The sequence below is a fragment of the Amblyomma mixtum genome, chromosome 9, assembly GCF_055824585.1.
Source record: "Amblyomma mixtum isolate Tamu chromosome 9, ASM5582458v1, whole genome shotgun sequence".
Classification (NCBI taxonomy): domain Eukaryota; kingdom Metazoa; phylum Arthropoda; class Arachnida; order Ixodida; family Ixodidae; genus Amblyomma; species Amblyomma mixtum.
In genome coordinates, this window is record NC_143020.1 from 63,495,591 (window position 1) to 63,517,550 (window position 21,960).

General features: G+C 42.9%; 1 protein-coding gene across 8 annotated transcripts in view; it reads right to left on the reverse strand.

Moving 5' to 3' along the window:
- The window catches only part of LOC149329352 (uncharacterized), a 245,431-nt gene that overhangs the window by 100,852 nt on the left and 122,619 nt on the right, over positions 1 to 21,960 (reverse strand). For 2 of the 8 annotated variants that reach the window (XM_089561857.1, XM_089561847.1), the window contains exon 6: positions 11,208 to 11,420. The exons of 4 other annotated variants lie outside the window; for them this stretch is intronic. In XM_089561857.1, the coding sequence (XP_089417983.1) occupies positions 11,208 to 11,420 (213 nt within the window). Of the gene's footprint in view, positions 1 to 10,187; positions 11,421 to 11,929; positions 11,984 to 21,960 lie in introns of those variants that run through there. 2 more of the 8 variants (XM_089561848.1, XM_089561852.1) reach the window with 2 other exon arrangements.

The window sequence follows — 21,960 nt, forward strand, 5'->3', positions numbered from 1 at the left end:
CTGGCAGACTGCAATCGACTGACTTCGCCACACCAAATATTTTTTGCCTCGACTGATTTAAAGAGCGGGTACTGGCAGATAGACGTTGATGAACATGAACAGGAAAAAACTGCCTTCGTCACTCCCAATGCCCTATATGAATTTAAGTTGTTGCCTTCGGTCCCTCTTCGCCATCGCCAACATTTCAGCAAATTTCAGCGACATTGCAGCACTGTTTCCCGACTCAGCGATTCTGCGGAAGGGAATAGGCCTACTCACTCCCACTGCTTCCCTGTGTTGCAAGTACTGCTCGTATGATTCAATGCGGACCGAGGAGACCCAGGACGAACGTCAGAGGGGGGGGGGGGGGGGGGTATTTGCAAGCGGTGTCCCCCCCCCCGCTAAGCGAAAAGGGGATCAGGAACGCCCCGTCCCCTCCTGCGATTTACGCAACTGCATATTTTACAGGACAGGAGCAACAGGGTAAAGTTCAGCATAGGCTGGCAGCAGTTCTGCTGGAATCTTCTTCCCCTGCCTACAGGTACTCCTAAAAATGCCTGCAAAACCAAGAACACAGAAAAAAGGCACACAAAAATATGACACCAGCATTGCTTAGTATGGCTATGGGATGTAGTCCTGCTTTTTAAAGTGCTGTATTTAGTGGAACTGAAGGGTGTCATGCATTTTTCATTCCTGCGAAGCGGATACATTACGACGCGGAAAAAGGATTTTATACTGGCTCTTTCCTCGTTGGCGTTGCATAACCCTCCTCGCAGCGCCGCCCCTCCTCCTCCGCTCTCAGAGTGTGTTCGTCGTATTTTCCCGTTTTCGTTTGTTTACTGGATGTTTCTATTCCACTGATCTGTGCACCTAGTTTGAATAATTCGTAGCGGTGACTTAGGTTTTCTTATAATGTTTACACTGCTTACTTTGCACCAGAGGAAAAATAAATTTGTGTGCAGCTGACCTACTGCGTGCCACTGTCCCAGAAAGAATGAATCCAGCTCTCAAAAAGTATACAGAGAGAATACTGATGCTGCATCTAGTTTGTTTCATTCCCGGTGCATTTGTTCAAAGCATAAATTCATTTCTTGCCTTTTTCCCTCGAATGCCAAATACAACACTCATCCGGCACTTTTTGAACGTGGTAACGTTTGCACGGCATCAGTGCAAGTTCAACGCGGGGAATCCCAAGTCGCCGCTACGAATAATTCAAACAAGGTGCACAAATCAGTGCAACAGAAACATCCAGTAAACAAACGAAAACGGGAAAATAGGACGAGCACACTCATAGAGCGGAGGAGGAGGGGCGGCGCTGCGAGGAGGGTGATGCAACGCCAACGAGGAAAGAACCTTTATACTTGCACGCCAAGGGGAATACTTCCGTATACAAAAAAAAAAAAAAATAGAGACAAGTGATACGCTGTGAAGCTGTTTGCATCAGTTTCGGCATAAACTGCTGGTTACAGGTAGCACCACCGTGATATAATTCACCAGCTTTCACAAGTCACCATAATGCACCATGAACGGTTATCGCGACAGAATTCATAAATCATCACCCCTTTTGCAGCAAAGCTACAGACTGTAAAAGAACTCATTGTTGCATTAGCTATGCGATTACGCACATATAAGAACGCAAACACCACGGATGAAGACACACAACTAATGAATTTACATAAATTAGCGCTAATTACAGATTTGCAGCCAACTGCGTCTACTTGCCCGCTGGTGCAAGTGTTGAAGTAGCAGGTCTAAAGGAAAGACTCCGGCAGGTTTCACTGAAGACAATTTGTCTGGTATTGCGGTTATACCATGTGAAGTGTTCGTTGTCGCATCCGAAAACCACGACACGACCTGCAAAACCAGCAGAAGGCGTTTAGCCATGCTGTCCCACAGGCGAGTGCCGTGCCCTCTGACGTCTGTTAGCGTCAGCAATGACTACGCAAAAGATATTGTACAAGTTCGGAGGAATTTGTGGCAGTCTGCTGCTGTCGAACGATCTAACGGACAAAAGGTATCGCTGGTTCACGATAAACTGAAGATAGATGACCGTCTGTACTCTTGGGATGACACTCGAAACGAGCGTTTGCTCTGCCGGACCCAACGTAAGGGTGCTCGAAACACCCACAACGGATCGGAGACAGCAGATGACAGCCATAATGGGTCACCTTCCAGAAGTGAAAGTAATTCATAGCTCAGGATAGTTCTGTTGAATGCTCGCAGCATTCTTAACAAGGTCACAGAATTGGAATTTTTATTGCTCTCAGAGAACCCGCATGTCGTTTGCATAACGGAAACATGGCTCAACAGTGATGTTTCTTCTGATTGCATTGTTCCTCCTGGCTACACAATGCTCAGATGGGATCGAGATTCCCGTGGGGGTGGTGTGGCCATTATTGTGAAGTCATCGCTCTCAGTTTCCACGATTACGAGCGAAATGCCGGAGTCAGTGTGGTGTAAAATTATGTTTTCTGGTGCTGCGTACGTCATAGGAGCAATTTACAGGCCACCGAATACTTCACCCGATTTTCTCGATAAGTTAAATGAGTTTCTTTTCAGTCATGTAACTAGGAGCACCCGCCTAATAATGACTGGCGATTTCAACTTGCCACATATTGATTGGGGATTGACTACGCCTGGGCATACAGAAATTTCTAGCGCGGAAAAATTGCTGGATATTGCTTTCTTTTACAATTTGAGACAAGTAGTTGGACAACCTACACGGATATCGCCTCAGTCACAGTCATTACTAGACTTGGTGTTCCTCTCAAATAATGTAGGAGATATTGAAACAAATGTCACCGATGGAATATCTGATCACAAAATTATTTTCGTGAAAGTGCTTACTTCTGTAAACGCTCCTGCGGAACCTATGATTCGAGTAGAAATCAAAGAGTACGGGAAGGCCGATGATACATCCATCCTGGATTACCTGGAAACTTGTTTTGATGAATTTGAAAGTGCCTCTGAAAATGCATCAGTTGAATGGTTATGGCAGCGTCTTAAAGTTATCATCAGTACTTGTGTCGACCGGTACGTTCCAACTAGAGTTAAGAAAACAAAGCAGCGCAACCCATGGGTCACCAGGGATATCATTCACGCGAAACGGAAGTTGAAAAGATTGCGTAGAAAGAAAGCCGACTTCAACGACATACAGGTTTTACGTCAAAAAATAAAAATGTTGCTATCGGCTGCAAAAGAAAGATTTTTCAATCACACTCTTAGTGGTTTTCTGCGAAATTCTCCAGAGAAATTTTGGCGCTATCTTGATAAAAGAAAGGAAAGAGTAAAGCAGGTGACAGTGGGAGCCGAACTTATTGCAGATAAAACGAATATGGCCGACCACTTCAATAAATATTTCCAATCTGTATTCGCAAGAAACACGAGCCAAAGCGACGCACACGACGAAGCACATTCTCGTGAAACGTCTATCGATGCTATCAGCTTTACTCAAAGCGGCGTGTTTCAGCAGCTGATAGAATTGGACGAAAAAAAAGCTATCGGCCCGGATGGAATACCTACATGCTTCTTGAAACGGTATGCTGAATGGATGTCCTTCTACTTGGTAATTATATTCCGAAAATCACTCGTAACTCATTATCTGCCACAAGACTGGCGCACTGCCATTGTTATACCCGTATTTAAAAGTGGCAATCGCACACTTATGAACAACTATCGGCCTGTGTCACTTACTTCAATCTGCTGTAAGGTAATGGAACATGTTATTGCGAAACATATTATCATTTTTTTGGAAACAAATGGACTACTTTCTGAATGTCAGCATGGCTTCCGTCGAGGGTTTTCAACGGTGACACAGTTAATTGAGACAATACATGACCTTTCTAAAGCTATAGATGACCGGGGACAGATTGATGTTATTTGTGTAGATTTTGAAAAAGCCTTTGATAAGGTTCCTCATGACAAATTACTCCTGAAAGTGCGAAGGGCTGGCATTAATGGAGACATCCTTAGATGGATAGAAGCGTACTTGGCGAAACGCAAACAGGCGGTACGTGTTGACAATTGCGAGTCTGGCTTTTTGGATGTGTATTCTGGTGTACCACAGGGTTCTGTGCTGGGGCCATTGCTATTTCTAGTTTATATCAATGACGTAGTATGTGCAGTTGGAAATTCTGTTAAACTGAAACTATTTGCGGATGATTGCCTCATTTATGCACCTGTCACATGTGAAGGAGATCAGATTAACATTAACCAAAACCTGCAGGCTTTTGCTCTTTGGTGTGAGAAATGGGAAATGAAAATCAACTTCAATAAGACCACATTTACCCATATAACTAACAAACGAAATATAATTTCTTTTCAGTACAGTATTGCAGGTCACGATTTGGTTAATGTTAGTACATTCAAGTATCTGGGGGTGTCAATTTCTCACAACCTAAGTTGGCACAATCATGTCAAAAATGTTTGTGCGGTGGCACATAGAAAACTGTGTTTTCTAAGAGGAAAGTTGGGGAGAGCAACGAAAGATGTCAAACTTTTAGCATACAAATCTCTCATCCGGCCTTCCCTAGAATATGCATCTGTAGTATGGTCTCCTCGGCAGAAGATTCTTTCAACGGAAATAGAAAAGATTCAAAGACGTGCAGCGAGATTTATTTGTTCAAAATACAGGAAAACAGATTCGGTAACGGAGATGTTAAACTCATGTAGTCTAGAAACATTAGAAAAAAGACGTAAAAGGCAGAGATTAAAAATACTTTACCAAATCATACACGGAGAAATTAACATCAATAAAGAAAAATATCTGCAGCCTCCAGGTAGACTAAGCTCCCGCCTTAACCACCACAAAGCAATTCGGCCATACTTGACACGAACTAACGTCTTTCGCTGCTCATTCTTTCCGGATGCTATTGAGCACTGGAATAAACTGCCCGCTCACGTTGCTGAGTCTACAGGTGTAGCGGCATTCTTGAATGCACTTGGGGATTCCGTCTAGGCATGGGATTCCTGCAAACGTGCGCGTAACTGATTGTCAAATATTTCTTTTTGTATAGCAGGTGGCTCTACAGTGATGTGAGTTGTGTTGCGTTTCTATGCTCTCTTGTATTGTATGCTCGAAGAAGCTTGTTCATTCATGGTTATATATGCATTTTTTTCTCTTCATTTTCCCTCCCTGTAATGACCCTCAAATGAGGGTTGACAGTATTCATAAATAAAAATAAATAAATAAAAATACCCTTCTGCGGCTTTCATGCTGCTGGCAAAGGCGTTAATAAGCCCGAATCTTACGTGACTGCGCGGTAACATTTGGGCACGCGCGCACAAAGACGGACCAATATCTTCACACGCGCACGATGAAAAAGTGACGTTCACCGTGTCGGATGCAGTTATCGTTGCTCTGTATGCGCATAGATTTCCTTCTTCAAAGCTTCTTTCTTCTTCTCACAGACTGACAGCACACAAAAAGGAATGCGTAAAGCAACAGATCATGGAACTGGCACAACCGGCAACACACGAAAAGTGTGCGATTGTCGATGCCGCCCGCGATGCCACTTGCGCAATCGTACATTTTTTCTGGATGGTTGGCGGGGGCACGTTTAATTACCAAAATATATATATATAATAAAGACCCCGTATACAACCTCCATTAAGTACTAATGACGCAGCAAAATTCGATCTGTGTGCAAGGTATAGATGATTGAAAACTGGCTGCCTGTTGTAACCTTCCTGGAAGATCGAAAGCAAAACTGAATTTTGATCCTTCTGGTTTCGATATCGCATGCCATGGAGCGCAACGCTTGAATTTTATATCCGAATTTTATATCCAGCTTAGCTTTTGCGTGCGAAGGTTCACTCGTCGCAGCTGTGTACTGAGCGAATAGAAACCACCTGTGAGATATTTCTTCCCTGTACTGAAACTACACTCTGCCGACGCGTTGAAAGCTCGATGCCGCCGCGCGCAATGCATGTCACGCCTACCTAGCTGACTTCAGTGCATGGCCAGGGCATTTAATTGTTGCAAGACCCGATCGTGCGTAGTGTTTTAAAATACAGCTCCTGTCCGAGTTTGTTTTCAGCAAAGGCAATTAGGTGGCGCTATGCAACGAGATCCTTGTACGCTTCGTTGCGATTGCAGGCGCTAGCGTTTTCCTTCAGTAGTTGTAACGAATATCGGCGCATTCGTAGTGGAGTAGAGGAGGCCGTAGCCTAGGGTGCGAGCTCCCTCTCCCCTTTTTCCCAACAGACAGGGACTTCCGTATTTATCTTCTGGAGTCAAAAAAGAAACAGAAAACAAACAAACAAACTCTGGGCGCAATCTGATGTCCTGTAAACAAAAGCAAACACCGTTGACAAGATAGCGTAAGTGTTGTATTGCGTTGATCGAGTTTTATGGCGCTTGAGCGACTGCGACTATCATGCGCAAACCAAAGGATAGAACTTGTTTGCTTTTAAGAAACCTCGTTGATGCTTAAATTTTCAGTTGGATAAGCATTCTTCTTTAAAAAATATAAAAACACGAGACATGTGTGTTCACAAGCCCACTTTCTCCAACGAGCAAACAAGGGTTAAAAGACCTGTAGACATTCGGAATAAATCAGTGGAAGATGTTTTTTCCTGCTCACTTTGTCTATCTTTGCGCATTAGCATCAAATAAGATCTATAGTGACCACTTCTCCGTATAGCTCACGTGTTGAGGTCTCTTCTTTTGCAAGAATAAGCTGTGTGTATAAGTGTATACGTACGATATGCGAAGGCAGCATAAAATGACTTCAATGAATGCCTTCAATACGAAAGACAGCTGCTACACTGTCGGGCATTCATGCTTTACTTATAGAAAGAGTGCAGTACCTTTTATTTTCTTCCGCTCAGTACATAAACTGATTTGCAACTACATGTGCAACATGTTGCAATTACATGTTGCAACTACATGTTGTGTTTCTCTTGTGTCCCCGTTTTTTGCGCTGCCATTACCTTCCACAAGACAGCTATAACAGGTTTCACTAGGTGCATCTTAAGATTTAATTCAATATTTCATTTCAATGCCTTCATTTATTTATTTATTTTTTACTACTTCAAAGGCCCTTTCAAAGGGTATCAAATCACATGAGTGCGTTACAGAGCATTACAGTGCTACAGCTCATGATTTGAATAGTGGTCAATCGGTCAGTGTGGAACACAACGTGGGCAGGAAAGTCACTTCATGTCTTTCGCAGTGCGTACAAAAAATGTAGACAGATCTGCGGGCGGGCGGAGGATAGGTGGTCTTTCCATGGTTCGTGCAGCTGGAGGTGCAGTAGGCAGGGATGGTAACAGACTGGTGCGGAACATGACAGTATATTTTGTGATATAGACATAGTCTTGCGATGTGACATCGGTTAGTTATATCTGTGAGGTGAGCATTGCGTTTTATTTTGGCGACACTTTCACGATAAGAACAAGCTGAGAAGGTGGACCTATAGCAGCACGGTTTTGTACTGCTTCTAGTGTATTAGATTATTTTGATTAGGGAACCAATTACTCATGCACACTCTAGTTTGGGCAGTACAAATGTTACATAGGCTAATGACTTCAATGATGGTGGCTGAAAGCTCATAAAGCACAGACCTTGTAGATTGCCATTGGTAGGGAATGTGCACTCTTGATTCCTTCGTGCCGAGCTTGTGCAGCAACTTGATCTGCTTTCTAATTGTCACTGACTCCAAAGTCGCTTGGAACTCTGCAAATGGCTCTTGTTACGTTGTGTATGATGTCGTCGATTAGTGGTGTAACTGCATTTGTATGGCGAAGTCAGGCACATGAGTATGCTTAGAGAGTAAGTTGAAATGATGCCGTTCACAATGTTATCATTTATTGTTTCTTCTAGAGTCTCAGAGAGGTCGTAACACTGTGATGAAGATTAAAGTCACTTTAATGAAGATGGGTGCACCCTGAGATAGTAGTAATGTTCTTTCTCAATTCTTTGGTACTACGGCACTGCCAAGGTAGCATTCTGATTTTCAACGATTGCCATAAAATGCTGCATATTCATCGTATTTTTAGTTTCCTAAACATTCTTCTAATACATGTCCATTGGCCTTTTATATTTTCGGAAAATGTGTTAATGTATGGTAAAGTGAAGCATGTAGAAGATGGCATTATGGTCTGCGTTCTTTAAGAAGCAATTCAGAACATCGGCACGAGCCTGGATTTTCTATAACTGATGATAAACTGGTTACGCTCGCACGTACAGTTTCCAGACTGGCTGTCCGAGCAGCCAGAACACAGAGCTGCGCATCACTGCCGGTCGGAGAAGCAAGCGACTGCTTCACTCGGTGGGTGAACAAGGTGTGCGGATCCTCAAAGATGCCAATTAGTTTTCTCGTTAAAATTAAAATCAAACAGCCACCACTCCTATTGAGCCATCACATCACCTGCCGGTGCATACTCGTGACTATGCACTCCCTCTGATGCATTCAACCTTTCGTGGTTTCAAAGCACAAATTTTTTCTGCTGCAGCATCCAGTCTTTCTCACATCTTTTGAAGGTGAACTGGGTGTTTCCCATACCTCTCCTATCAGTCTTTTCTCTCCATTCGATGCCACTAAAGTTTTGAGAGCAACATTCGCAGGATGGATGATCCTCCTGAAACAACATGTATCGCTGGCTTGCTAGTGGGAAGCATCTTGGGTTCCTTCTTTTCTTCCACTGTTCTTTTACGATCGTTCTTCAGGCACAAGCTGACAGCAGCAACTCTTGGGCTGTAACACTGACCTAAGCTCAGCGCATAGGCTGCATTCATACCCCTATTTCTCTACAATCTGCTTTTCCCAATCACTGTTGCATACAGTGATGCACCACAGCCACTTTTTTTTTTTAAGTGGAGCCTTTGTCATCAGGAAGCTTGTAGATTAAGCCATGGATAAGGGGGTTGTGCATAGACTGACAATCCAGTGTACAGTGGTTCCTGGAGCCCAAGCGGAGGAAGAGTGGCCCTTTCATTGTCCGTTTACTCCAGCCAGTTTGAACTGTCCAATAGGGACTGTTATGTTGCTCCTTATTGTACTTTGCACTCAGAAGAGAGGGTAAAAGAATAAATTAAGGGCATCGGAAGGGACACTCTTAGCCTGGAGCTTGTACGGCCATAGGTCTACGAAGAAAACGACAGTGTTTAGAGCCACTCTGCTGCAATGGCGGCTTCAGTGTGGCTTCATGGAAACAAGGCGACTAGTATAATTGCTGACAAACATTTTATCTTCAATTTTGTGAACCGAACTACATCCACAGCACAATAAAAGTCTCTCTCACTCACCCTAAATACACCCTGTGGTTTTCCAGACAGATAGAGCCACCTCATCCCAAAACACTTCCTAATCTCATCTGGTAATCCAACTCATTACCATCCAATACTGTGTTTGGCTTCTTTCAAGATATGGCCCGTTTGCAGTACGAGAGAAAAACTTGGAGAAGCTTCTGAAAAAGCACTACCTGTGTTTGCGGTATTCTTTACTGCTGCAATCTATCAGTTAGTACTGTCCGTCAGTGCTGCTACTTATGCTGTCATCTGTAACTGTTAGCAGTTCTTTCCTGGATGCAAGGCACAGTGATGACTAAGGATGCTCGAAGTATAACATGAAAAAAAAAAAGACCAACAGCTTTTTGAAGAACTGCAATGCTTTTGAATTTTAATGCACAGTATGTCAAGCAAGAGAGTTTTACAAACAGCCAGAATGTATTCAACATTTTTTAACGGAAACTGCTAAAAAATACTGCTCATGTGCACTAAGGAATTTCACACAATGGACCCAAATTACAAGCTTTACAATAGACCACAAGATTGCAGTGTTTTTTGTAGGCACTAATCACAGTATTCTTTGTTTCAGCAGCCACGACCCTTGCAGCATGCTATCATGAACACCTTATGTAAATTGACAAGGCTTTCTCAAGTAACACCAAAAGAACACAGAAGCTAGCAAAGTGTGAAATGGTCCCAAACCGCTGATGTTTTGACAACCCCAAAAAAAATAAAAATGGTGCCGAACAATGATCCACAAATATTATGCCATTTGTATCCAGCAGACACAGTGCTCTTAGTAATGGTAAAGCAGACGTTAGTGAACTCTTTTGTTAGTCCCCGTTACAAACCTATGAGAACTCTTCAAACCATCAAATTAACGCAAGACACATCATTTTGAGGCTGGACACCTGCTAGTCCTCCCTCATTCCTGCCACTAACACTGCTGGAATAAACACACAAAGATTTACACAACAAGTTTTCCTCGGTTGTCATACAAACATTTATAAGTTCAGTGACATAAATGACTGAATTTATTTTGATTGTCACAAAAATTAGCTAACTCAGGCTTAAGCACTAAAAATAATTGTTTTTTACGCTTTTACTCCACAAAATTTCTTCACTGAGGCAGGCTGACAACTGCCAGCAGCAATAAACATTGGAGATCAAGTTTTTCAATGGCACCCTCCAACAAGAAGTGATGCGTAACAGGTATGACAGCGATATTATTTCCATTCATGCAAGATTACGAGCACAGCAGGCTCACTCTCCATCTTGAGGAAATACTTAGCGGGAATGTCTAGTCTAAGGGAACAGCAAATGTTGTTTTCTGAAAACTCCCTCAAAGTGAACAAAACTTACAAATGTAGTTAATGATGCAGGCTTGCTACACCTTTCATAGGACGTTCTGCTAAAATCTTGTTAGCTTGCATACAAAATGGTAGCTAGAAAAACATTTTGACTAAGGGCATCACGAACCACTCCTACTTTTTGTGAATCGCCTTTTTGTGCCGTTTCAAATTATCGCTCTGGATGAAACTCTTTTGGCACAGGTCACATTGGTAGGGTTTTTCGCCCTTATGGGATCTAACATGCCTTGCAAGTCCTGAATGTACTGCAAATGCCATGGGGCACAGCTGGCACTGGAACGGCTTTTCACCCGTGTGGGTACGGATGTGCACCACCAGGTTACCTTTCTCTGCAAAGCTGCTACCACAATGGTCGCAACGGTAAGGACGTTCGCCTGTGTGAGTGCGCTGGTGTGCCTTCAGATGGGCCTTCAGTGTAAAGCTGCTACCACAGCTGTCACAGCGGTAAGGTCGTTCACCAGTGTGAGTGCGCTGGTGTGCCCTCAGATTGGACTTATCTGCAAAGCTCTTCCCACAATCGTCACGATGGAAAGGGCGGTCGCCTGTATGAGTGCGCTGGTGTGCCTCTAGATTGTCCTTTCGTGCAAAGCTATTTCCACAGTCGTTACAATAGTATGGGCGGTCACCTGTATGAATTCGGAGATGCTGCAAAAGATGGTATCTTCTTTTGAATCCCTTGTTGCAATGGGTGCATTCGTGCGGCTTATTTCCTGTGGGTTTGCCCCGGTGGTAACTCATGACAGAAGCAGTAGATTCTGGGCAGTGGCTTGCAGCGTGGCTTTCACTGGTTGATTCTTGCAGATGGGGTGTGCCATGGTCGCTCAGTGTCCCGAATGAACCTGCGTTGCAGAGGCAGTAAGTTGAATGCCAAGGACACACTCATCAAAAGCTGTGGATGTCTATCAAGTTTTATTCAAGAGATGATCAACCAAGAACTCAGGCCTGAAACAAGATGTCTCTATGGTCGAGATGTTTCTCCAGTCACAGGTGGGCATAACAGCAAAACAAGTGGCAGTCAGCTATGCTTAGCCCAATGCATAAAGCCATTTCTTTTTATTTTATTTGCTACTCAGAGATTGTCTAATAAGAGGAAAAGGCTAAAGGCTAAAAGCCATACGAGGCCTTGGTCTCTTGTACAATTTCTGGCTGCAATGAACAGAACCCATATTGGTCCTAGTTCGATGAGTATAGTTGACAAATCACAGAAAACAACTTTCCAGAATATTGAAGGTACATATCACGATCCTTCACCACAGTTCAGTAAACTAAAGCTTCCGTATCCTAAAACCTCCTCTTTGAAAGACAACCTTTATGAAAGCATATACGAAGAAAAACTGCAGACTCTAACCTGGTGAGTACTGCAATGAAGGTACACCATGTTTGTGGTCCCCAGAGCTCGAACCTGCATGTGAAAGCCAGATTGTATCCATTAAGACAAAAGATTAAGAGTGCAAAAGTTCACATAGCATTATCTGCATGAGGTGGTGAATATGGAATACACACAAGTAAAACAGCTTTTTCGGGTTTTGTGAATACAGTAGGGCGAGCCTGGAAAGAAGAGAGTTCTAAGGCAAATATTGCCAACTTTTAATTCTGCATACAGATGATTAGTATACTTATGCTCACGAAAAACTGACGATTGCCTACAAATTTATACTGGAACCATGCCAACAGCTATTCCATCGACGAATGAACATGGACCATTTCTGGCTTCATGGGAGCGACAGTACAAGACTACCTACTCAGGCTTAAGAAGTAACGAGTGTGTTATTTTTAATGACAAAACGCATTGACAGAGCATTATTCTTTTAATAAACCTCTTGCACCCGTTGTACTGCGCACAGGAAAAAAAAACTTTCAGAGCATAGCTACTTGTAGAAAAGCGCAGTTGACAGCTCGCCACGAATGTTGCCAATGTGCTCAACATCATGTTTTGCCTCCACCGTCTCGAAGAGTGCAATTAATCGAGTAGAAGCACATCTGAAACTGCACACTACTCTGTCTTAAGTGCAGTTAGAGCACACCATATTTACTTCTATGACACCTGCATCCCAAATTTTGGGACGAGAAATCAGGGCGAAAAAAAGGAAGAAATAACCATGACATAAGGTTCTCAATGCGCTGCTCTGAAAGAGGTTTAAGGCGGCCAGCTTTTCGAACGCCATGGTCGGCACGGAAGAAGCCGATCCCTGAGAACATGGTGATCAGGTGAGCTCATAGGACAGTAACGAGAGTGAGAGCCAATGATGATGCATCGTGATATAAGGGACCTTCATCAACACCAGGGGAAGTCTAAGACCCACTTCCAGGCATTCCACCCAGCAGAAGCCAGGGGGGAAGCTTGCGTATCGTACCACTGGTGGGTACCCAGTGGCACAGGGAATCCAACCCTGCACATCCTACATGCGAGATGCACGCTCCAATGACTAGGCCACCATTGCAGGGAGAGTGAATGTGGCGAGAAACAGCGAGCAAAAGTGTGCCTTGTCATCAGTTGTTGCATTATTCTGAGCAGAAATCACAGCAGCACTATAATAATTTTAGAAACATTCAGTGATGCAAGGGAACTGGTCGGGCAAAACTAAAAAACAGACACAGCGGGTGAGAAAATCCGATAAAACTGGCACTGCATTGTGCAGTAGTGAATAGCACCACTAGAACGCACAGCTTAAAAAAAGCGCAGGCCAATTTTTTCAAATGGCTTTGGATTTTAACAGAACAATTTACACCTTACAGACAAATAAAAGCCCGTACTAGCATCATGAAATGCAATTCATACACGATGAATTACAGATGTGCAGATCAACACTCAATATTGTTAGAAAACTAAAATAAACATTGTCATAGGACACTCCATACAGCAAAATGTTGCCTAGTCTGAAAAAATCCTGAAAACAAAACGAAAGATGTCAGGATGCAGACTAAACGAACACTGCAATGAATATTGTTTGGACAGGGTCAGTAATGCTACGTGCACAACGAAATAAGGTTGGTTGCTTGTGACCAACTACAAGGAACCATAGTGTACTCTCTTCAGCAACGCCAAAACGACACCCATAAACTAGCAAACAGCGGCAAATATAAGAGAATATAAAATTCACCACACGATACAGCACAGGTTTTGCAGAGCTACAGTCTTCACAAAGCCCCAGCCAGGAGTGCAAAGTGGTGGAGCTACATGGAATTACGTAAGCAACCTTTCACATATCCTATTCGAGGCCATACAGCACAAGAATCGGGAAAAACATTGATTCGTTAGACACAGAGCCATGAAAGCCTAGAAGTTCCAAAGCGTGCAATTTTCATCATTGATGTTTCTGCTTCGATTGAAAAATTAAAGAATATTGTATAAATGAAAAAATCAGTTCGTCCACATAACAGAACAATCACACAAGTACCAGCATAATTGCATTTCGTGCTTTCATGCGATGTCACAGATGAAGTTCTTCACAATGACCATCATCTCAGACGTGATCTTGCTTTGATCTCTGGATAACAGGATGGGATTCATGCCATTTTTCACCTAAAACAAAGGCGTCATTTTCTGCCATTTGTATTTTTGATTCAGCACAATATTTTGGAACCAATGGGCCTCCTTTGTTAAAGGTGTGCACCAGATGCTTATATTTTTTTCAATTCTCCACGTCAAAAAGCTACTTGATGAATGGACATGCAATTTCCTACTGAAACCAGCACAGACTTCTTTACAGAAATAAAAAACTCCTGAATGTTAGAAGTGCCCTAAAAGGTGCGCAAATTTCACCCATTGTCTTCTGGAATGCCGCATGGCCATTCAGCCTCCGAGTGACCAGATAATGTGATTCTGCTACTACTACTAATTGCCCACCACAAGAGTACACACGTTGTAGGCTTCACCTGATTTCTCTATGTGGTCAGACGCTCTGTTAGTACCATGACTGAAATGGGAATCCCATTGCGAGCTTAATTTAAACTGTTCAACCACTGCATGCCACTGAGTCCCGCATAATGACTCGAGCTAAGAAGAAGAAACGAAGTTGGAGGCTATTTTTATTTCCGTTATTTCCTCCTTCCCTCTCCATCCCAAGCCTAATGCCATTCCTGCGGAAAGTATTATATTATTTTCGAAACGAGTTCGCTAATAAAATTTTTGTCTTTAGGGCGGTCCCCATTTTCCTTATTATTTTAAATCCCTCAATTCAAGCAAAATAATTTTAAAAACTTCCAGCTCACTTTGTACAATAGACACAATACACTGCAATCACGACACATGCAATGTTCCAGGCTATGAGCATCAAGCAATGGAGTCATGCAAGGTTGTCAGGTGTGGTATTGAAGGGTTCTTCCTCTGGGACCCTGTACACATTGGCTTATCAGTAAAGGCCTGCAATAAAGGAGAAAAAACAAGCGTCACAATAAAACAAACATAAATGTCACAAGCAGCAGGGTCTGCATGCTTTTGAGCAAATGGCAATGCACAAGGAAATGAGAATGCACAAAATCCATGTCCGACTACACATTCTGCTGTTTTCTTTCTTCTGCAGGCACAAAATGTGAAATGATATGCACAAGGAAAAAGAAGTGCAATGGCAATGCAGTGTAAACTGCAAGTACACATTTTTTTGAAACAATGTTTTTTACCAGCTAAAATGCAATATCACTTGTGATATTTTTAGCACAGCTGGTCTGGATAGTTCCCTTAGCACAGACAGATGGATTCTCATGCACCTAACTTTGCCCATGCACATAAATGAAGGTAAGGTTCTGCATATGTTCGTAGCAGTAGGTTGCCTTCAAAGGTTCTTCCTCGAGCATGTACTCCGAGTCCTCCTAATACTGCTGCTCATGCCTGCAATTCAAAACAATGTGTAGTAAAGTAAAAAGAAGTCTTCAAGGCCAGAACAGCGTTGTTTATAGACTTTGTGTAAGGAATAAGTAAAACACAGTCCTAGATCAGCAAACTGACTCATGAGCAGACTCACTCAGGCTCATAATCAGATGATGATTTGAGTGCTGAGTGAGTCAGATCCGAACTCAGATTCAGATTATGATCGGAGCCGTGAGCGAGTCCGAGCTTAGCTTCATATTATAATCTCTGTTTTTGCAACAATGTTGCACGCTTTGATTTTTAGCAGGAATTATTTACTGCCGCGAAAAAGGATGCTTGAGGGCGAGGCAGGCTGGCGATGTCTGTGGCCGACCGAAGATCGGGATTCTGTGAAAAGTGGGAAGACGGCATTTTGTCCCAATCCCACTGCTAGCTTTATGCGGGTGGAGTAATTAGCCGGTAGCCTTGTCCGAGTCTCTCCATGCAGCTGCCGAGTTCCTCCATGCTGTTGAGAGTTCATATCACCGCGATGACTTGCAATCAATATGTCATTCGAGACACGTACATAAGCTAATTCTGGCATAAAGGTGAAATAGCACTTATCTGCATTAAGCTTAAAAATGTGGCCCAAGAAAATTAAAAAATGGAATTGAAAACACCAGTGTAGAAACCTAGCCCAAAGAGCGTCTTACCAAGAACATGCACTCGTAACCAATGCGGACGTGGTTCTTGGGATTCCTGATCCTGCTCTTGGGAATTGGAGAGTGTTCGGCCTTTATAAAGCTACCAGTGCTGCTTGAAGGGGGCTCTATTTGAAAGCAATATGATTCCATATTTCTCACTGCTGCATGAAACCTCCTCGCAATGTAAGCAAAGCTAGGCCAGTAAAAGTGCGATCATTGCGTGCTAGGACGTTAAGCGTTCTAGCACGCTTACGACAGGAATAGGTTACGCTTGTGCTAAATCTGTTGTTTTTAGAATTTTTTTCTCTTGATATGTTTAATCACGAACCACTCAAAAGGATGGTATGCAGCACTCTTTTTAAAACCCGATTCTTCCAGTTGTCCCCAGCTTGAGGAGGTACCCGTCGCTGGTACGGACCCGATGTTTACTCTTTTTGGTTTCTGCAACTTTTTCAGCTACTACGCAGATGTCTGTTTATTGCTTGTTGCATTTCCGTTTTTTTTTTTTTAACAGTGAAATATCATCACGAGAAGCAAATGGGACTGCACAGACATGAATGAACGAGCATCAGGCCGGGCCAGACATTAGAAATTGTTAAGAACGGTACGCCACGGCCAGGTTCAGAGTCAGGACCGACGTAACGGCGAGTAGGGCCAGACGGATACCAGCCTGTACAGACCTCTAGCATCGAGTATAATGTTGTGTTTTCTAGCTTTCCTCAAACCTAAAGCACATATTGCACCATTTAAGCATCCCAATACAGTAGTTATGCTATTTCATCAGCATTTTACCAGCATCATTTTCTCACTAAACAATCACGGCCTCCATGCTCCTTTATTTTTTAGTCATAGGGGGCATGGGCCCGAGATGTTGGAAGGAACATTCCCCTTTTTCTAATCAGACAAGCAGTTTTAAGAGACTGAAAGTGACGGTGGCAGACACTGCTCAGTGTTGTACTTATTTCCATTTTTTGAAGAAATATGTCCAGCTCACATGAAGTAGTATTACGTATGCCTCCAAAGGATACTATCTATCGGCTTCTGTCTTGCTCACTGTTAAAACATTCTCCAAGTCCGAAAAAGAGAAAAACCCCGAAGAAAGCTTCGAGGGTTTGCGTGGCACTGACCCTCGATCACGCAGGCGCGTCTACCCATTAACGTCCGTCTCATTCACAGACTGACTCAATGCAGAAAAGCAGAGGCTTGAAGTAAAAGAAAGGTAAAACGCGCAGTCAAGACATATCCTTTGATTCCTGGCAGACTGTAATCGACTGACTTCGCCGCACCAAAATTTTTTGCCTCGACTGATTTAAAGAGCGGGTACTGGCAGATAGAGGCTGATGAACATGAACAGGAAAAAACAACCTTCGTCACTCCCAATGCCCTAGATGAACTTAAGTTGTTGCCTTCGGTCTCTCTTCGCCGTCACCGACGTTTCAGCATACTTCAGCAACGTTCCAGGACTGTTTCTTGACTAAGCCGTTCTGTGGAATTGAAGAGGCCTCCTAGCTCCCACTGCTTCCCTGTGTTGCACGTACTGCTCGTATCATTCAATGCGTACCAAGGAGACCCAGGAAGAACGTGGGGGGGGGGGGGATATTTGCAAGCGGTGTCCCCCCCCACTAAGCGAAAAGGGAGTCAGGAACCCCCTGTCCCGTCCTGCGATTTACGCAACTGCATATTTTACAGAACAGGAGCATCAAGGTACAGTTCAGCATAGGCTGGCAGCACTTCCGCTGGAATCTTCTTCCCCTGCCTACAGGTATATCCTAGAATGCCTGCAAAACCAGAACACACAGAAAAGGCACAAAAGACACAAAAATATGACACCAGCATTGTTTAGTATCCCTATGGAATGTAGTCTTGCTTTTTAAAGTGCTGTATTTAGTGGAACTGAACGGTGTCATGCATTTCTCATTCCTGTGATGCAGATACATTAAGACGCAGAAAAAAGGATTTTATACTGGCTCTTTCCTCGTTGGCGTTGCATAACCATCCTCGCAGCGCCGCCCCTCCTCCTCAGCTCTAAGTGTGTGTTCGTCGTATTTTCCCGTTTTCGTTTGATTACTGCATGTTTCTATTGCACTGATTTGTGCACCTTGTTTAAATTATTCGTAGAGGCGAATTGGGTTTCCTTATAATATTTCCACTCCTTACTTTGGACCAGAGGAAAAATAAATTTGTGTGCAGTTGACCTACTGCGTGCCACTGTCCCAGAAGGAATGAATCCAGCTCTCAAAAAGTATACAGAGAGAATACTGATGCTGCATCTAGTTTGTTTCATTCCCGATGCATTTGTTCAAAGAATAAATTACTTTCTTGTCTTTTCCCTCGAATGCCAAATACAACACTTATCCGCCAATTCCTGAACGTGGTAACGTTTGCGCGGTATCAGTGTAAGTTCAATGCGAGAAAACCCAAGTCGCCGCTACGAATAATTCAAACAATGTGCACAAATCAGTGCAATAGAAACATCCAGTAAACAAACGAAAACGGGAAAATAGGACGAACACACTCTTACAGCGGAGGAGGAGGGGCGGCGCTGCGAGGAGGGTTATGCAACGCCAACGAGGAAAGAGCCTTTATACTTGCATGCCAAGGGGACTACTTCCATACACAATAAAAAAAAAAAAAAGACAAGTGATATGCTGTGAAGCTGTTTGAAACAGTTTCGGCATAAACTGCTGGTTACAGGTACCGCCACCATGATATAATTCACCAGCTTTCACAAGTCACCATAATGCACCATGAACGGTTATCGCGACAGAATTCATAAATCATCTCTCCCTTTACAGCAAAGCTACAGACTGTAAAAGAACTAATTGTTGCATTAGCTATGCGATTACGCACATATAAGAACGCAAGCATCACGGATGAAGACACACAACTAATGAATTTACATAAATTAACGCTAATTACAGATTTGCATTCAACTGCGTCTACTTGCCCGCTGGTGCAAGTGTTGAAGTAGCAGGTCTAAAGGAATGACTCCGGCAGGTTTCACTGAAGACAATTTGTCTGGTATTGCGGTCATACCCTTCTGCGGCTTTCATGCTGGTGGCAAAGGCGTTAATAAGCCCGAATCTTACGTGACTGCGCGGTAACATTTGGGCACGCGCGCACAAAGACGGACCATGACTTCACACGCGCACGATGCAAAAGTGACGTTCACCGTGTCGGATGCAGTTATCGTTGCTCTGTATGCGCGAAGATTTCCTTCTGCAAAGCTTCTTTCTTCTTCTCACAGACTGACAACACACAAAAACGAATGCCTAAAGCAACAGATCATGGAACTGGCACAACCGGCAACACACAAAAAGTGTGCGATTGTTGATGCCGCCCGCGATGCCACTTGCGCCATTGTACATTTTTCCTGCATGGTTGACGGGGGCATGTTTAATTAAAAAAAAAAAAAAACATGTAATGAAGACCCCGTATATAGCGTCAAATAAATACTAATGACGCAGCAAAATTCGATCTGCGTGCAAAGTATAGATGATTGAAAACTGACTGCCTGTTGTGACCTTCCAGGAAGATCGAAAGCAACTGAATTTTCACACTTCTGGTTTCGATCTCGCACCCGATGGTGCGCAACGCTTGAATTTTATATCCGAATTTTATATCCGGCTTAGCTTTTGCGTGCGATGGCTCACTCGTCGCAGCTGTGTACTCAGCGAATAGAAACCACCTGTGAGATATTTCTTCGCTGTACTGAAACTGCACTCTGCCGACGCTTTGAAAGCTCGATGCCGCTGCGCGCAATGCATATCGCGCATACTTAGCTGACTTCAGTGCATGGCTAGGGCATTTAATTGTTGCAAGGACCCGATCATGCGTAGTGTTTTAAAATACAGCTCCTGTCCGGGTTTGTTTTCAGCAAAGGCGATTATGCGACGCTATGCAATGAGATCGTTTTACGTTTCGTTGCGATTGCAGGCGCTAGCGTTTTCCTTCAGTAGTTGTAATGAATATCGCCGCATTCGTAGAGGAGTAGACGAGGCCGTAGCCTAGGGTGCGAGCTCCCTCTCCCCTTTTTCGCAACATACAGGGACTTCCGTATTTATCTTCTGGAGTAAAAAAAGAAACAGAGAACAAACAAACAAACTCTGGGCGCAATCTGATGTCCTGTAAACAAAAGCAAACACCGTTGACAAGATAGCGTAAGTGTTGTATTGCGTTGATCGAGTTTTATGGCGCTTGAGCGACTACGACTATCATGCGCAAACCAAAGGATAGAACTTGTTTGCTTTTAAGAAACCTCGTTTATGCTTAAGTTTTCAGTTGAATAAGCATTCTTCTTTTAAAAATATAAAAACACTAGACATGTGTCCACAAGCCCACTTTCTCCAACGAGCAAACAAGGGTGAAAAAACCAGTAGACATCCGGAATAAAGCAATGGAAGATATGTTTTTTCCTGATCACTTAGTCTACCTTTGCGCATTAGCGTCAAATAAGATTTATAGTGACCACTTCTCCGTAAAGCTCACGTGTTGAGGTCTCTTCTTTTGCAAGAATAAGCTGTGTGTATAAGTGTATGGGTACGATATGCGAAGGCAGCATAAAATGACTTCAATGAATGCCTTCAATACGCAAGACAGCTGCTACACTGTCGGGCATTCGTGCTTTACTTATAGAAAGAGTGCAGTACCTTTTATTTTCTTCCGCTCAGTACATAAACTGTTTTGCAACTACATATGCAAGCATTATTGTACTGTACAAATTATTGATTTGATTTATTTTTTCTGTAAATTGGCATTTAAATTCTTTTATATGGGCCATTTCTCTGTACCATTTCTGCTGTGAGCACCTATTCATCTGATAGTATATTCCTCCAAATTCACTTTTAATAGAATTCGATATATGCTTTACAAAGTTTTCTTGTTTGATTATATAACTTTGATAACTAACATCAAGAGCTTTCAACCTGAAAACTTAACAATAAGCAAATTATTTCTACTTATATTTAATAAGAAAAGTTCAGCTTTGAGATGGGCAATTAAGTAATCAAGCCTCGCATTAAAGTATTAATCCTTGCTCTCTCTCTCTGTTTCATCAAAATGCCTAAAATGAAGTGGGTCTTATTTTACCTGACCAATTATTTGAAGGATCTTTAAATGTATTTGTTTCTATATGTATAAACATGTATACAGAGAATGATTTCAATGAATCATTTTTGGAATCACCATGAATTCCATTCAGCTATAATAGGTTTTCTAGGTGTATCTTAAGATTTAATTCAATATTTCATTTAGATGCCTTCATTTATTTACTTATTTCTTACTACTTGAAAGGCCCTTTCAAGGGGTATCAAATCACATGAGTGCGTTACAGAGCATTACAGTGCTACAGCTCATGATTTGAATAGTGATGGGGTTAGTGTGGAACACAACGTAGGCAGGCAAGTCATTCCAGTCTTTTGCAGTGCGTACAAAAAATGTAGACAGATGTGCGGGCGGGCGGAGGATAGGTGGTCTTTCCATGGTTCGTGCAGCTGGAGGTGCAGTAGGTATGAGATGATAACAGACTGGTGGGGAACATGACAGTATATTTTGTGATATAGACATAGTCTTGAGATGTGACATCAGTTAGTTAAATCTGTGAGGTGAGCTTTGCATTTTATTTTGGTGACACTTTCACAATAAGAACAAGCAGAGAAGGTGGACCTATAGCAGCACGGTTTTGTACTGCTTCTAGTGTATTTGATTATTTTGATTAGGGAACCAATTACTCACGCACACTCTAGTTTGGGCAGTACAAATGTTACATAGGCTAATGACTTCAATGATGGTGGCTGAAAGCTCATAAAGCACAGACCTTGTAGATTGCCATTGGTAGGGAATGTTCACTCTTGATTTCTTTGTGCCGAGCTTGTGCAGCAACTTCATCTG